The following is an 18356-nucleotide window of genomic DNA, read 5'->3' as shown; positions in this document are numbered from 1 at the left end:
TGTTGTGTACAATGGAAGATTTACTTTTACAAATAAAATTGTAAACTGTGTGACCACTCAATTTAAACAGTGGCTTCTCACAGATAAAAGGATGTACAATAACACATTTGTAACCTCATTGAGAAGCTGACTGTAGCATTAGTGTGGCTCTATACTGAACGTGCCCTGAACATATTAGATAACGTGTGTTACAACATGCTAGTACAGAAACTTCCATGCTAGTAAGTTTGTCATAGAACAAATACTAATGTGTTACAGCAATCAGGTATGTATTTAGATGTCACATTGCCCTAGGATCACTTCATGGTCATCATTCAATTCATGGTCATGATCATCATGGTGAGACTTTTTCTAATTAGTATTGGGGTGCCCAGACCTCATTACCGTCACACTACCCCCCTTATCCCACTGTCCTAGGCGGCACTGGCCCACTATTGAAGGTGGTAGATTAAGACCTGATTACAGCAAATTGAAGATCCATTTTTGCTCCTTGAGATCACTTAACAGTGCCTTTTCTACAACTACAAGATCTTTCTGGGAACAATTATCTTAATTTGTAGATGACCAATTAGTTTACAGCAAATCAGTAGCAATTATAGTAATTTAGAGGAGTGTACCTTTTGTTTACTTATCTAATTTCAAAAGAGTGACGAATGCAAAGCTAGTAGAACAAAGGGGTAGTCTGCAGAAACTTGTTCATAGTGATCCATCTCCAAATTACGCAATCAAGGAATAGCACTTATTTTTATTAGCCTGAATATATCCAATGTGGATTTATCCACTTTGTGGATCGTTCATTTATCATATATTGCTAAATTGTTTGCAGAGCAGACAGATCAACAATTTACAAATCACTGATTCTTCTGATTCGATCAGCACTTTCCATCCTTTGCACAATTGTTTGTTAGAACTTTATTGAGATGTCACAAAATGACATTTCATTCAGTTCTATCAGCCTCAGCAAGGTGGAATACAGTGGATTGCATCGCACCACACAATTCATCACCTGCCATGTTAAATACTTACTTGACTCTCCATTCTAGCAATCTTCACTGTGCGGCCTTGCCTTACACCTAACTGTCTTTGCAGTGGAAATGTCCCTGTTGGCTCTTCTTAGTGTGCACATGTGCTGCGGGCCCATTTATTTCTATAGGTAAGCCATATTCGGATGGGTTGCAGGAATACATCTCCCCCATAGGAAGAGAAGAAGAGATGGTGAGGATATTTTAGCTGGATACTTTGGCGGTGTCATTTTCTGTCACAGTAATAGCATTCTCCTGGACAAAAACTGAGATTGAATCTCCCAAACACAATTACAGGCAGCCATCAGACAGCAGTAAACTTGCCAGCTTTGGCATGTGTGCTGCAGTTGTACATATATGTAAATATGTAAATGACTTTATAGAAGACTTCTAGGTATGCAAAAAGTAACCCTTGCAGGTGGTCTACCCTCACATTGCAAGGGTTAACTGCTTGTTTTTCTCTAGGGGCAGGAATAAGAAATATATTCCCTCTCTCTCCCTCTGCAGTATGTTCCTCCGCGTCCTCAGTCTAATGCAATTTAATGAACTGTATTAGACATGATGATGTCAGTGAGGTTTAGACAATCAGAGTCTGGATATCATGTACCTGGTTGGAGACCGAATGGATGAGGAGGCACCCCTTGCGCCTCTTGTCCCACACCCCTGGAGATGGAGACAAAGAATCAGCGGACAGAGAGTAGCATGAGTCCCAATAGTGGTGCAGACACTGTGCTGGGTATCAGTCCTGAAGCCGAATCCAGAAGCAGGTCAGACATAGTCAAGCCAGACAGACAGCGAGGTACCAGGACAGGAAGCAGAGACAAAGTCAGGGCAAGCCAAGGGTCAAACCAGCCTGGCAGTGGAGGTTTAAAGGCAGAGGCAGAGTCCGATAACAGGCTGAGGTCAAAAGGCAGGCAGCAATAACAGGAGAGGTAACAAAGCAATCCGGGTCAAACACAGGAAAGGAGCAAGATCAGGTAGCAGGATCAGAGGACACTAGCTGAAGACCATTCAACACATGTGAGCAGAGCAGGCTTGCTTATATAGACCAGTCTATCAATGGAAATTACATCACATGCAGTGCGCCAGCCAGTTAGTGCGACTTCCTGCACAAGTTCCATTGTGAGCGCCTGTGCACTAGCGCATGTTTCCCCATAGTGTGCAGAATGGGATTTCGTGCATGCACAGAAATTCCTGCACAACCTGCAGCTGCCTTACACCGGGTGAGAAGAGGCTGTGCGGACTGGTCTAGCAGCCAAGCGGAATTGAGGATCAGGTATATCAGATCAGAGTATATTTCTTCTATTTGAGCCCCTAGAGAAAAATTAGTAGTTAACTCTTACAGTGCGGGGGTAGCCCAACTGTAACAAGGGTTAACTTTTTAGATTCCTGGAGTTCCTCCTTAATGTCCACTTTAAAGATTTATTCACTAATAAAGTTTTGGAATACCTGAAGCGCTTCTTTTAAATGCGTAATATCTGCGTCATTTTTTTTATATTGACTTTAAATATAGATATGCTTTAGGCTAGGCTGGATGTGTCAGTGAGGTATAATTAATGATTCAATGTGGATTCGCTCCTCCTCTAGCTAAGCTGTTGTACATTTTAGTGCCATTCCACTGGACTAACAACCCATAAATCAATGAGTTCTAGGGAAAGAGGTGATAATGACAGCAGGGGTCCTTCGACTTCAAACAATGCCTCTTTAGTAGTAGTACTGTAAAGAGAGCGTTATCTGTGCTGCATCAGGTAAATGCAAATGCCAGAAGTTATTTGTTTTCCACAGGACAGGTGGATTTTCTCTTTATAATGGGATTTCAGGCACTGTGTCCTTAAAATAGAGACAGGGCAGTGTAGGTGGTGTGAGTGTCTTTTATAAAGGCCCTTTGTGTGGCACCCACTGCTTTAGGTAAACATGACAAAGAGAAGAGTGCAGTGCAGACCTAAAGACCATCTAAATTCTGGATTGGCCTGATTGTAATTTGCCGATTGTGTAATTACTTCCTAGATTCAGTATTTTTATTAAAATGCTTTAAAAATGTTTCAATTGCTGATTAACCCATTTTTAATGGATGCAGCTCCTTGAAGTTTACAAGTTTTCGTTTCCAGCAGAATTCTTTAAATAACATGCTTAAGGGATGTTTTAAAGCTGTACATAGTGTTACTGAACAGCACAATATTCACTGACAGTCTCAGGGACAGCTCACACTGTCAGTGCATATTTGGCTGTGGAATTGATTTTTTTTCTTTTAGGCCTCATTCACAGGAGAAACGGCCGGCACAAATAGCTCCGTGCTGCGTGCACGGCCGTATCGGGCAGCTCCTGGGAAGGACAGGTGCTGTGTGTGATTTGTACGCCTAACAATTCGCTTGGCTAACATAACGCAGCAACACCCCAATCATTTCAGTTTTAAAAAGCATTTTCTGGTAGTTTTAGCAGCAGCACATACTTTTTCCATCAAGCAGTAATAATCCCGCTTTGACTGACATAGAATTGGCCAGTAGTTCGCTGAGGCTGTCCCTGTTCTGGCTGATTTCTATGAAACTCTCATTAAGAATTAGTACAGCAGTGGAAAATTACCCAGCAACAGGACATTCTTAATGAGGGCAAATTGTCTGAAATGTACTAGAGAAAAAGAGCTCAAGCTGGAGCTTTACTAGAAGAATTAAGATACTGCAGAGGATACACAAAAGAGCTTTGGAGACCCACTCAACCTGTAGCCCGATATTATGCATGAACTGGAAATATTGACTAAGGCCATGTGTTTCAGTCACACAAGGCCTTAGTCACAGCAAAGCATAGCTATGACTAAGGCCAAGTGTGGCTGAAAAGCAATAGCGTGCGCATCATGTGAACTGTTCATCTGATATTTAATAAAGGATCAGAATGTTTAGTTGAGTGCAAGTGTAAAATTGGCCAGCAGCAGGGCATCTTTAATCAGGGATAATAACAGGCCTAACTGGTGTGTGCCTAACTTTTTTTTATTTTTGGGGGGATAGGGCAGTGCAGTTAATATGATATAATATGATTTGGTTTAGGTGCACACTATTCTTGCCTTTTTTTTTACATTATGTAGCAGTGTGCTGCAAACAAATGGCAAGAACAGGTAGTCATAATGTGAATGCTGTGCTTTTAGCACACGAAATTTATAAAAGGTTCTATCAACATAAAATAAAAAGAAGAAACTTTCAAAAGAAATAAAAACCTCAAAATAACACCCCCAAACAAAGGCCTACGTTTTTTTTTACAGAAGCCCTTACAATAATACCCCCTGAAACAAAAGCCCGTTTTTTGGGGAAGCCTTGCAGCAAAAAAATCAAAGTTTGCTATGGATGAGATGGCAAGTTCACCACTAAACAACATTTTAAAAAGCTCCCAATAGTAAGAACAAAAAAAGCAGCAAAAGGTTTAATTGCCCAAAGAGCTAACAGTCAGAAATAAAGTACAGTTTCCTAAGAGTCTGTAATCTCTCCCTATAAATATACCAGCTTCCAATACACTGACTCAATGGCTGCTCTCCCCTTTTATAATAAAGCCCTCTTATTGGCCCTTTAAAGCCTGTTGGCCATAAACACCTAGGCATTTTGTCACACAAAACTGTGCCCGACAAAATGCTCAAAACAAGAAATCATGTTCATCCCTATGGCCTCTGTTTACACCTGAACACTTTGTCGGAAGCTGTAAAATGACAGACTCTCGAAAAAGTACACAAGCTTCTTTAGGCAGTCCACAGCGCGTTTTTTCACCAAAGACTCAATAGGAAACGTGTGACACAAGAAACTGTGTGCGTTTTTGTGCGCATGTACCCATGTTGCCCATTTACACCAATGTCTCAGCATTTATCTGCCAGCTGAAATGCATGACTTAATGTACACGTTTCAGACATGTACACAAATGCTCATGTGAAGGATGTGAAAAAATGTGCATAAATACGTGCAAAAATTGTGACGTCTAGGTGTGAATGCGAGCTAAGAGAGTTTGCAGACATCAATTAATAAAACACTTAGAAAATGATGATGGGTTTTAATAAATAGCAAACTACAAGTGTTAATAGGTGATAAGTGAATGAAATTTAATTTTCTAGAACACTGTGTATCATAAACACGTCATTTGTTTGAAATAAATACTTGATTTAATTTTCATTCACCTTTAGTTGCATCACAATGCTGATCATCTCCAGCTGACAATTTTCAGCCAATTCCATTCTCTATGCATGCGCTCTAGTAATAGCTGCATAGCATTTCTTAGGGTGGATTTCCTGATGGTGGCAACAGTGGTGGTGATAACAGTGGACCTTTATTACAGTGGATATGAAGCCCATGTGACAATACAGGAGAACAAACAGGGAACAGAAACACAGCGTTGTCACCCTATAACAGTACGTGCCTGAACAAAGACCCTCATGGCAGGATGACCAGCTATTATTTTATTGGAAGATGCAAATATTAAAAATCACTTTTGAAGTTACACTAACCTGTTAAAGCTCTATTTTGTTGGACTGCCTTTAGCTTGAATTATGGCATGCATTCACCGTGGCATCGTTTCAACAAGCTTAAGCAATGTCACAACATTTATTTCCATCCGGAGTTGCATTCACTTTTCACCAAGATCTTGTAGTGATAATGTGAGAGTCGGATCACTGTGTAAAGTCTTCTCCAGCACATCCAAATGATTCTCAATGGGGTTAAAGTCTGGACTCTGTGGTGGCCAATCCATGTGTGAAAATGCTGTCTCATGCTCCCTAAATTACTCTTTCACAATTTGGGCCCCATGAATCCTGGCATTGTCATATTGGAATATGCCCGTGCTATCAGGCAAGACAAGAATCTATTGACGGAAAAACCTGGTTGTTCAGTATATTCAGGGAGGCAACTGACCTCATTTTTGGGGACATAATGTTGCTGAACCTAAACCTATTATCCAATGGAAGGCTATATACTATGTGCTTAGCTAAATCCAGGTGGTAACTTTTTTTGGACATGCAGTTTATATATTTATTTATTTATTTTTTAATTCTTTATTTCTGCAAACATAAGAGCACATACACAGAACCGTATATACATCTGGGCCGTGCGGCCAGGCATTGGTCATACATTTGTATACAGCTTCAGAATATCTTGTTCACTAGCTTCCAGCCCGGTCCGCCCCCTTAATTCGCTCGCTTACAGCTCACAACTCTCGGATCTGCATCTGTACTCCCATGACTTTTCCCTTTTTCTTACATAACACTTATGGATAAACAGTAATAACACACCAACTCTCCAAGGGATACTCTCCCTCGGTCCGCGCGGACGGATCCACGGCAATCTCAGGAGAGTGGGGAAACAAACACTGAACACAAAGAACAGAAGAATACACGTACACGGCAACAAGACATTCGGGGGGGGGGAGACAACGTCCAAGTCCCGGTCCACCGGTGCCACCCTCTTGCTGGCATCTTCTCCAAATAGCTCACCCTTGGCTGCCCTGGGGGAACGCTGAGGAATCCCTGAACACGTACCATGCTGCCCAGGTAGCAACAAATTTGTTTTGGGTCTTACGGATTGCGGATGTCAGGTCCTCCATCAGCCTAATCTCCTCCACTCTCTTCACCCACATCGCCACCGAGGGCGGACGGGTCTGCCTCCACAATGCCGGGATGCACGCCCGAGCCGCATTCAATAGGTGGATCAGTAGGGATCGTTTATACATTTTCCGCAATAGCGGTGTCAGGTGGAGGAGATACGCCGCAGGAGTAAACGGGAGGGACACACCCGTAATCTGCTGGACAAGGGTAGCAATCTGCGACCAGAATGCCTTGGAGCAAAAAGAAGTCTATGCGGGAATAGGATTGGTGTGGGGCTGACATATGTGTGTAATCTCTGCCCGTGGTATCGTTAATGCGCCAGGGATCAACAAGTTGGAGTTCAAACAGTGACCGTTTGACTCTCTTCCGTTGGGCGTGTGAGATCTGTGAAATTCCCCTCGTGGAGTCCAGCGTGGGGTCTAGCACCATATTAAAATCTCCCCCTATTATCCATATACCCTCCGCAAACATCTCCACCTGCTCCCAGAAGGAGTCCAGGAACGTCACCTGTCCAGTGTTCGGGACATATACTGTGGCCAAGGTCACCCTATGGCCATGAAGGTCTCCCTTAACTAGCAACATGCGCCCCTCCGGGTCTGCATATGTGTCTATATGTTTCCATGGCAAGGACTTGGCTAGAATAATGCTCACCCCTTTTGATTTAGAGTCCCGGGACGGGGCATGATAAGACGTGGAATATCGGTGATTCCCTAGTTTGGGGATATGCTCAACCTTGAAATGGGTCTCCTGTAGGAATGCTACATGAGACCTCTGTCTCCACAATTCGTTCAGCAAATTTGATCTCTTTGCGGGGACATGGAGCCCCCTAACATTAAAGGAGGTGACATTGACAATCGGCATGATGTGTGGTTTAACTCACCGCTCCTGTAGTTATCCTTCTGGTGGGCCCGCAGGGACCTCCCCAGGTCAGTCCAGCTGGTCAGGCGCACAGCCTTGGGTAATACCCTCTCGACGATGAGCTCCCGGTGGCCCGGGACCGGGCACAGACAAACACTAAGGAAGACTCGACAAAGACACAGGTTGGGGTACTGGGTTCACACAAGGACACAACAACCAGAGATGAATAACAGAAAGAAACAGATAGAGCACTAGTCGCACCGAGGGTGAGGCTATGTCCGACCCTAGTGCAGGAAAGAAAGAAAGAAAAACAAACAAACAACGTAGCAATAAACAATTACAACCCAGGCGTTCCTATGGGTTAACTCCAACACGGAGAGGAAACGCCTGAAACTTGGGGAAAAAGGCTAAACACAGCAGCCAGCAGAGTGAGATATGGAGAATATATCACTACGTTGGACAACCAAAACACCCCATTGGCAAGGAGCCCGCAGGCCCGAGGTAAACATGGGACCTAATCCCGCCCCCGCACCATCTATGCGGAAAACCAGCATGGGACCCGCTCCCCCCCCGCTTCCCACCCCCACCCAGTGACCCACCCACTACTACGGCCTGCTATCCTTCCCGCATCCAATACCGTGTCTATACCTGGGGAGGCCTCCCAACAACACTATGCAAAGAAAAACTCGGCCCAGATCAACGCAGCTGACCCTCCCATCTCTTGACAATCCGATTCAGAGGCATAACACCCACTTCCCTTTGTAGCCCCAACGGGGGGTCGTGAGACAGGCAACCAACAAACACATAAAGTTCCCATAAGGCACACAGGTGATCCTGTTGCAGTAAGCCTATACCGGCTCAAGCCAAACGCCACCCCCCTCCCAACACAGCAGATAGGGCCAGCAACTCCATTAGGAGAAGCTGGGCCAAGTACACAAAGTCGCACAAGGAGGGTCACGTATAGCTGAACTCCCACGACAGTCCACCCAGCATCTCAGAGCCGTTCAGATTTCCGGATCCCCCGGTCGATCCCTTCTCGTAGGCCGGGATGTGGATCTTTGACGAGCCCCTCTAGGCCTCCTAGGTCCCGATGCCCTGTGGGATGCCGTGGTCGCGGCCTCAGCCAAAGGAGTGTCCAGCCAGTCAGGTAGCGTGAATGGTGCACAGTCAAGAAAGCCCATCAGGTCAGGAAGTTGGCGCGGGTGGGTTAATCTGAAGGATCTATCGCCTCTGCTGATCATCAGAGAGAATGGGTAGCCCCACCGATAAGGGACCCCACCCGCTTGGAGATGGTCAGTAAGGGGTTTGAGAAGGCGCCTACGGTACAAGGTTTGCGGGCACACATCTGGCAGAATCTGGATGTCAGCTCCATCAAAGTCCACAGTACCCTGTCGCCACGCATTGCGGAGGATTTCCTCCTTAACATTGAAAAAGTGTACACGGCACAACACATCCCTAGGCCTGTTGACATCGGGTGCTCTGGGGCCCAGGGTCCTGTGCACCCGATCCAATTCCAGCAGGTCTGTCGGGGGCTTCCCTAGTAGGCCATTGAATATTGCTGTTACAGCCGCCCTCAGGTCCTGGCCCCCTGTAGCTTCTGGGATCCCCCTCAGCCGCAAATTGTTGCGGCGGTTGCGATTTTCAGTGTCCTCCAGCCTCAACTGTAGTTGGATTGATAGGGCTTTCTGCGTCAGCATAGCCTCCTCCAGCTGGGAGACTCGCGCCAAGATCGCGGAGTCTGCAGTCTCTAAGGCCTCTATGCACTGTGTGTGCTGGGCGACCCCCTCCCTCACCTCAGCCAGATCTGCGTGGAGGGTAGCTGCAATCTGGGCAATCATAGCCTGCATGTCGTCCCTGGTAGGGAGCGTCGCGAGCATGGCACACAGGTCAGGCCTGCCGGACATGTCCGATCCACCCGTCGCTTGCGGGAGCCCCTGCGCTGCGGACACCTCCAGCCCCAGCATCGGATCCGGCAAGGAGCTGGATGGGGATGGCGGTTGCTCCATCTGGGACCGCGGAGAGGAGTGTGTCTGGGTCGCGGCCGGTGACCGTCCCGGCACTTCCACTCGCCACGCTGTAGGCCCGGAGCCGATGACCGCCTGTCCCCTGTCCCCTGACTCTGACTCCCCCAGCCGGCTGGGCCAGAAAAGGGTCCAATCGTGCCTGTACTCGCGGGCGTGGAGGGGCGCGGGGGGTCCGCGACTTCCTGGTACCTCTTGACATGGGGTGTAATGGCGTCTAATGAGCAGATCCACTGAAATTTACTCCCTCACTCCACGGAGCTCTCCTTATGCACGTCCTCTCGGCGCCATGTTCAGGCCACGCCCCCGCAGTTTATATATTTTAATATTGAAGAGACATTTGTTCCAGTTCCCTTACAGGGAGTCTGGGACAGTGACAGTAATGCAGTCTCTCACCCCTCTGCTCTAATTTTATCATAATTATTGACACTGAAATACATTCCTATATTCCTTTCCTACAAGGTAATGCCATGTTGGCTTTGATACGTACACCTCTGTAACACATATACCTTTGTAAAATTGGCATCAACTGATTAAATTTAAGTACAAAGTACAGTATAATGTAAAAAGCTGAACAAGCTTCAGAGACAAAATTGTAAATAGATCATACTTTGAGTTCTGAACATATCAACTATCAGAAATAATGGGGATGTTTTAATTTTGAAGTATATGTAACCAGTGGTGTATTTCGGTTTTGTGCTGCCCCAAGCAAAACTAAACTCAGGCACCCCCCCCAATCTAAATTTGCCCCACCCCTTCCTGGTTAAGACATTTTGCATAACCTGTCAGTCGCTGGATACAACATGCATGCTATATCCAGCTTCTGACAGCTTGCGCTATTAGCGTAGTGGAGAAGCCCGCTGTGCATTTTGCTTATCCTGTCAGAAGCTGGATACAACGAGCGTCTGTTTCAATAGTAACCGGCGTGCGCTGTATCACTTTGTCAGAAACCACGTACCTTAGAGGAGTCTGCGTTGACGAGGAAGGCCTCTCTTGCAGCTCAAGTCCAAGAACCCCTGGAGGTGGAACAGGTTCACTAGGATAGGAGAGGCAGTCTGCTCTACATTTACAGGCTCCAAAGGTTCCTCTCTGCCAGTTTAGACTGTTGCAGTTTAGACTTTCACACGTCGGCTCTATATATCGTGAAGTGAGCGATCACATACAGTCGCTCGCTCACTTCCCCATCATCTCCCTGCAGAGAGCGGTGACTGTCAGCCACCGCTCACCGCAGGGATTCCTTTCCGATCCTCCAACGCTGACTGGAGGAATGGATGGGGGGGGGGGGGGTTGGACCAGCTGGCTCTGCCTCTAGATAGGCAGAGCCTGCTGTTAATCAGCCAGCTGGGTAGATCTTGACAGTAATGTCAGCATCAGTCCTGGCTGCGGCGCTCTAAGTATATAGAAGGCAATTGCTCGCTATATACTTAGCATTGTATCATGGCAGGAGGTTAGTATATGTCCTCCCGTGACGCTAAAGAGAACTTTGGGATTAAAAGATTACCCCATAGTTCTCTTTTAATGGACGGAGCCCGTTGAGGTGACAGTTTTTACAAATGTATTGTCCCCTCTCCGCCTCTCCGAACCTGTGGGAAGTGGAAGGAGAAGCAGCAGACTGATGAATTCATCTCTCACTCTGCTCTCTCCTTCATTAGCATGCTTTTATTTCACAAATGTACTGCAGCACAGTTGACTGTCTCCTTGTGCTGTTTCTCCCTTCCCCAGCCTAAGCTCAGCAGGAACTGCAAGGCACTGATACAGGGTGAAATTCAGGTACTTACAATGCTCGCATTTAAAAAAAAAAATACATTTAATGATGTATTAATAAATAAAAAGCTGTTCAAAAGTCTGTTATATCTATCAGGAGTTTAACTTTAACAATCTGAATCAAATGTTTTACACCATTTTGCTTCAACTGTGCAGAGCTCTGACATTTGGCAGGCTTGGCTATGATGCCTTGGATGCGTTTCAACTCTCTCTTGTGCATGCCCGCCCTTTGGGATAGCCATCACCTCACATTCTTCCAACTTGTCAGTACTTGTACGGGGCTTGTTGGGTTGGCCCGTGCCACACACAGGGCTGACGGCTAGGCTGGGATGCTGAGAGTGGGCAGAAACTGTATGTAGGGACAGAAGTAGGAGAGTCATGGAAAATATCCGGAGCTTTCTATTTAATTCTATAACCCTGTGTAGCCAAAAGAAACAACTTTTTTTTATTTTTTGGTGTTTTATTATAAAGAAAGTGTTTTTCATTCCACAGTCATCTGTCTTTGCTGTTACAGTTGATCTCAGGTTTTGTGTCATATACACCAAGTTTTCTCACAGTGTTTACCAGAGAATGATTACATTGCTGTGACAAGCATCTTAACTTTGAGCATGACCCGATGGCTTCCATAGATTATAATGGCTGTCCCAGGTATACTGTATGTGCTGAGTACGGGCCTTTTAGTCTATATCAGCTGCTGCCACATGCTCAAGGTTACAATTGTGATCCACCAACATTACTTCTGCCATAAGCATCTATGTTTAATTATTGACAATAAAATACTGATGCTTTGACTTATCTCCATTGCAAGACCCATGAGTGCCTCAATACCTACTATGGATTTATATGAATATTTTTGTGGATGAGCACCCAAGCATTTACCTTTCAAATAGAGTGTGGTGGCTACCCCTGGGAGTGTTATATGAATACACAAATACTGTGTTATACTGTTATATGTATAGACATATACAGGGCATATACAGGGCAGTCCCTACCTTATTTTTCTTTTCTTCCCCATTCTTCTGACAGTGGCCATTTTTACTAAGGGCAAATTTATCCATCTCCCTTTACTTCCTGGAACTCTGGCACATGTGACTAGGATATGCCTTTCCCTGCGATCTCGTGAGATTACAGATAAGACTTCCTAGCAATGCACTGCTGATGTAACTTTCCCAGAATACAATGTTTAGGCACAATTACATCATTTGTGCCAAAGTGAACCAGGAAGTGGAAAAAAATTAATTGTAAGTAAAAAAAAAAATATGTTTGTTTAGCTAATAAATGTAAGATGATTTCATATCAGCATGTAGAGTTGTATGCTGATGTGTTTTTTAGTCAAAGGGGGTAAAGGTCCGCTTTAAAGGAGAACTATGGGGTCAGGGCTTTTCCCCATAGTTCTCCTAAGGGTCACGGGAGAACACAAACTAGCGTCCTCCCGTGACCCAAAGCTCAGTATATCGCGAGCTACAGCTCACGGTATACTGAGACACCGCAGCCGGGATGGATCCCGACATTGCTGTTGAGATCCACCCAGCTACGGGATTGACTGCTGGCTCTGCCTATCCAGAGGCAGAGCCAGCTGCGCCCGCCCCCAGAGTGACAGTCACGGCTCTCTGCGGGGATAGATCGAGAAGTGAGCGAGCGACGTTATGTGTTAGCTCACTATTGAGCCGACCTGTGACAGTTTCATTGTCACAGGTCGGCTCAGATTATGAGGCTGAGTGAAAATCACTCGCCTCATAATTCTCCTTTAAGAGAAAACTTCCCTAACATTGAAGAATTTCAACCCCCATTATTAAAATCATTCAGGAGAGGAAAAACGATCAGTAGTAGTTGATAGGACAGATTTTGTATAAACAAAGATAGTGAGATCACTCTCATTTCTGGAATCAAAAAAAATCAGGCTGTTATCCATGTCTCAATTTCATTCACTGCTCTAACCTCGTCAAACCTTCACCCATTCACATTTTGGTAAGATCATACAAATAAATAGTTACTTTACCTGCCAGACGAGATTTGTAGTGTAATTAATCAAGTGACCATGTGGCTTATGTTACATTGGAGGGACAATACAAAAAGTAAAAAAACGCATTGCTAGACACAATGCTCCATTAAAGGGGTTCTAAACCCTCTGTTTTTTTTGCCTATATCTACTGCTGGCAAGCAGTAGATATAGGCAAAAAGTAAAAAAAAACCCATAAAAACGCTTTGACAGTGGTTTACACTTACCGTGTTATCGCTGCGAGCTCCCGCCGGAGAATCTAAAACTGATCGAGTGGCCGCAAAGCATCTTGGGGCGGGCGCATGCGCAGTTTGGATTCTCGGCCGGGAGACGAGCAGAGAGACGCAAGGTAAGTCTATGGACGAGGGCACCCGCATGCAGACACTGCTGGATCGGAAGTGCCTGCAAGGACAGAGGAGTCAGCGCTGGATCGGAGAGCCGCCGCACCGCTGGAGGGACAGATGAAAACATCAGGAAAGAAGAGGAAGATCATCATTTAAGGTAAGTGCTGATATTAACATGGGGGGCAGGGAAAAATATTTAGACTTTATTGTCACTTTAATAAGAAACAAATTGAGCTACCAGTTGCCAGACATTTTATTGAACAAAAACAAAAAAAAACATTCTGTTTCACAGCTACATTATGTAATTATCAAACATGTACCGGAATTGAAGAGAGGTGGAGACAGAGAAAGAAAACTAAGAAAAAAAAAGTATTGTAGTGGATCCACAGGCTTGATACCATACAGCTGAGGGGTCTTAATACAGATAAGAATTTCTTTTGTTTCAGTAAAAATTACTTTTTGTATTACAACGTACATATATTCTACAAGATATGATGAGAAATGTTGTGCATTGTTATCATGATGTGACAACTTGAATACAATGTATATATTTTGTGTTTCATTTCTCTTGTTAATTGATTGTTTAAATGTAGTCACTTCCAGATTTCTATAAGAGATACATTGTAATTTATTTTGCTCCAACGTCTTGTGGGCTGATAGAGGGCATGTTGACCAAAGCAGTTGCCAATAGTTGTACCATTTGTTCCCATGTGAACTTTCTGGATTCTAAATAAAACTTAATTGGTGATAGAATCCTTGCTTCCTTGCTATATGTTCAGGACCTTTGGTTGATCCTCACCGTGGAAACACCTACCTGCCATAGTTGTTGATCCCCCAGTCAAAGAAGCACCAGGTCCAGGAGTACTGGCAATAATTTATGAATTATTTATAATATAATTTATTTTTTCTCTCTCACCTAACTGGTTTGGGGGCAGCATTTTCTTGGCGATCCCCTGGAAAGTGCCGCCCTAGGCAAATGCCTAGTTTGCCTTGCAGTAGATACACTGCAAGGCAAACTAGGCATAGTGCAATGCTCCATCTATCTATCTATCTATCTATCTATCTATCTATCTATCTATCTATCCAGAGAGATTTTTTTTTTTAACCTGCTTTCATGAAGCAATCCAAAATTCTGCTGTTGCTGATGTTTCACTAAAAGCTTTTTTGTAACACTGTCTTCCATGTCATATATCTACTAGTTGCATTTATATGACCCCGACACTGTTGCTCCATAGAAAAAAATACCCAATGACCTAAATTAGAATAAAAAAGGGGGGGAAAAGAAAAGTAAGTTAGCAAAGTCCAAATAGATACAAGAAGAATTTTCATGTAATATTTTCATCTGGTAATCTCTCTTTAGAAGAAAAAAAAGGGTAACATATGCAGGTTATTCACAAAAGGGTGAAGAGTTTGGAGAAGGCAGGAGAAGTGACCATTCTATGACAACATAGCTGAACTGGAAAGTGAGCTGCATTGGAGAATCCAAATCAGCTATTTTGTCCTAGATTGTTCACTTCTCCTGCCTTCTCCAAGCTCTTCACAGTTTTGTTAATAACCCTGATAGAAACTCAAGAGCATTTTTCCAGTTCTCCTTAAATAAAACCTTTAAACTCCATGTATGCCCACAATAGAAATATTTCTTCCACCCCCAATATTGATTGCAATTTTTAATTGGTTAAGTTACGTACATATACAGTACATATACATATACATATACATATATGGTTAATCATGTTATTTATAGTTTAAATGAATGTATTATGATTTTTCAAATTATGGATATTTCATGTTCCAAAAGGTGACATTCTGGATGGTGGAAGGTTGTTTGCCTGTCTGGGAGTTGTCCCCGCGACTCGGGATGGGTAATGATGGGCCTACCCCCTTACCATACATAGGGGGACGGTCGGCATCTTCATATCGCCCTATCCCCCTTGTCGGGGGAGGGGCGGTATGATTGCTGTTCTCCCAGGGTGTTACATCTTCTCATCACGCTGACATAGGTAGGGCTCTGCCTAGCGTGGCTGTGAGAGGGGACAGTGTTGGGAGGCTCCTGCCATTGTCCTGTCAAACAGAGAGACCTTGGGAGGGAGGTGGCCTCTCAGGGAGGGGCGGAGCACCTCCATTCAGATGCGCCTTATAAGAGGACGCATATGTGGACGGATGGCCAGTCCTAGCTGCATACTCACATGCCGATGTTGGACGACGTGTGTCAATGCGGCGGGAATCTATACAGAGAGAGGGGAGCTATGGCTGGGATCGATTAAAGGAAGCTGGTGCTTGGATGTGTAAGTAAGACTTTAGTTAGCAGATATTTAATGGGATATATGGCATATAGGTGCAGTATAAGTTAATCTCTATGAGGAGTGGAGTACATGTTAGTTCATACATTAATAGGATTACATTACAATCCATGGATCATTAGTACTATTGGATACTTTGGAACAATACTCTGACTGGATACTTTAGACGATAGAGAGTTCAATTTATTTCTTCTTTTAAGATGCACTGAGACTGATCATGCCCGGGTTTGGGACATGAATATTGTTTAAGTCTGAGCTTTTGGAACTGAACATGATGATCCAGAAAATGATTGCCCTTGTTGCCCATTGGTAGTATATCTATGGGGGATATGTTATCTATAGTCTACTTGGGTTTACATTGTCTTTTCTCTTATTGACTACCCTAGAGTTTGCTGGAATAATTTGGGTTGGATCCTAGCACCTATTTTATGCACTCACACCTGGCTGCATCCCAATGTTATACTATACGATTGATACTTGTTTATAGACATCCTGAGGCAGAGATTGCGCTTCTCATATTTGATCGCCGTCGGTTCTCTCTCCATCCTCTCTGTTGTCCTTGACTGTTTCTGGGGATGACTCCCCAACTGTGCGGATCCACTCACCACTAATGTCCCACTTATGGTATTTATGTATGTATTTAATTGGTTAAATTTTGTTACTGGTTTGTCAATTGTGTTTGTAATATTAATATACTGATTGGCATATTCATGTGAATCCTAAAAGTTACCTCCGACTTCATGATGAAGCCTCGGCGAAATGCATAGAAGGCTGGACGCAGTACAGACTTGCAGTATATCTTACTTTGATTATGACTATTTATATAAAATGATTTATTATAATGTAATTGATAAAATAAGTTCCTTGTATTTATTATGCATGTATCATGCACATGTACAGAGTCCAGGGAGGTTTTATGCTGTTTGATCATGGATGCTAGCGGGTATATTTTTATCATGTGGATCATGTAATCTTTTAATAAATAAATGTTATTTTACTATGTAATTTTGTCATTACTATGTTGTATTATCCTTAATTGCATTTTTTGACACCCATAAAGCCCCATCTATCTTTTTTTTTTTTTTTTTTTTTTTTTTTTTTTTTGCTGTTTAAGTTAAGTAGAGTAAACATTTTACTTATGCATTCAGCTTTTTTTTTACCTGTCTGGATTCTGGATGAAGCTGCTTTCATATTCTGCATACATTGCTGTTGAACAAAAACTTCATCAAGCTTAGCAATATTACTAGTAATTATCAACTGACCCTTTAGTACAGGAACAGCTGCAGTATCAAAGGCTGCCAAACTAATTTTAAGGGGACCTTTTTTCTCATGACCCGTCATGAATGCATATTTTTTTCTATCTGCAAGCCAAATCCATGGGCATCTGCGTTTCTAAATCAGCTGATGTACTTCAGCTGCTCGCTTGCTAGTATGACTGCATCCTGGCTGTTTAGCAGGCAGGCTGGCACTTGCACATGAAACATGCTTGCTGGTATTTCATTTCATCCTAGCACTGGCACACAGACCAACATCTCTATGAGAGGTGCTGCAAGGCAGAAATGTTTGGCTGTTGGGCAGTTACTAAGTTTCTAGACAAAGTGATCACTAACTAATCTTCCCTAAGGTTGCTAATTGTAAAAGGATTATATACAGTAGGTAATAGCCGAAAAAAATAGATGTTGGCCAATACGATCTGATAACATCTACATATACAGGAAACAATGTATTCAGAAGCAGATAGATTGTGAGTAGGGATGAGCAGCTGTGCTTGGGTTTAGTCCATAGGTAATTTATTGAAACCACTGTAAATTTTCAAAATTGCAAACTTAAAGTGTATTTCCACTTTTGCAGCCAAATTGGGATAACACCTATTTTATGTTTGTTACATTATATCTTTCACATTGCATAGGCTAATTAAATATTTTTTTTAATGTTTCTTGCAGGTTAAATTGCTTTGACTTGGGTCAGGGTTTCCTGTTTTTTCAAGGATTTCTAAACCCTCCGGTGTTTTTGCATATATCTACTGCTAGTGTTAGGATCCAGAGCGCCTCCAGGTGGCCCTAGAGCCAGGCCCTGCAGTTTCCGTACTCACTTGCGGGGGTTTCCAGCTGCCCCCAATCATCCACCACCTGATGCTCCCTGGGAGCTTACTTAAGCCCTCCCTGCAGTAAGGTCTGTGGCTCAGTATTGTTTCCTGAGTCCCCAGTCCTTAAACCTGCGTTTGTTCCAGAGTCCTGTATCCTGTGTATGTTTCCTGCTTGTTGTCCAGAACCGTGACCTGTTTATGTTCCTGAGTCCTGTTAGCTCCTTGTACCCTGACCTTTCGTCCCTTAGTTTCCCTGGTGTTTTGCTTTGCTCCCTGGGTGTGCTTGCCTGTTTCTTCTTGCATGTGGTGTTGTTTAGATGTAGTTGATTGCTAAGACTTGTTTCTGTTTGTATTATTCTGGTTGGCATATTAAAATGGTATATCATATATTCTGCC

General features: G+C 43.8%; 1 protein-coding gene across 1 annotated transcript in view; it reads right to left on the bottom strand.

Annotated features, from left to right (window-relative positions):
• PTEN (phosphatase and tensin homolog) overlaps nucleotides 1-6525 on the bottom strand; it is a 65335-nt gene extending 58810 nt beyond the window's left edge. The window contains exons 1-3 of the mRNA XM_018558751.1: nucleotides 6478-6525; nucleotides 6281-6353; nucleotides 1630-1685 (exon numbers count right to left, since the gene is read on the bottom strand). Of these exons, the coding sequence (XP_018414253.1) occupies nucleotides 1630-1685; nucleotides 6281-6353; nucleotides 6478-6525 (177 nt within the window). The remainder of the gene's footprint in view (nucleotides 1-1629; nucleotides 1686-6280; nucleotides 6354-6477) is intronic.
• Nucleotides 6526-18356: the final 11831 nt, after the last annotated feature.

This window comes from Nanorana parkeri, unplaced genomic scaffold, assembly GCF_000935625.1.
Source record: "Nanorana parkeri isolate BGI_ZX_2015 unplaced genomic scaffold, ASM93562v1 scaffold356, whole genome shotgun sequence".
In the NCBI taxonomy this organism is placed as follows: Eukaryota; Metazoa; Chordata; class Amphibia; order Anura; family Dicroglossidae; genus Nanorana; species Nanorana parkeri.
The sequence above is the reverse complement of the archived record's forward strand: the minus strand, read 5'-3'. Positions and strand labels throughout refer to the sequence as shown.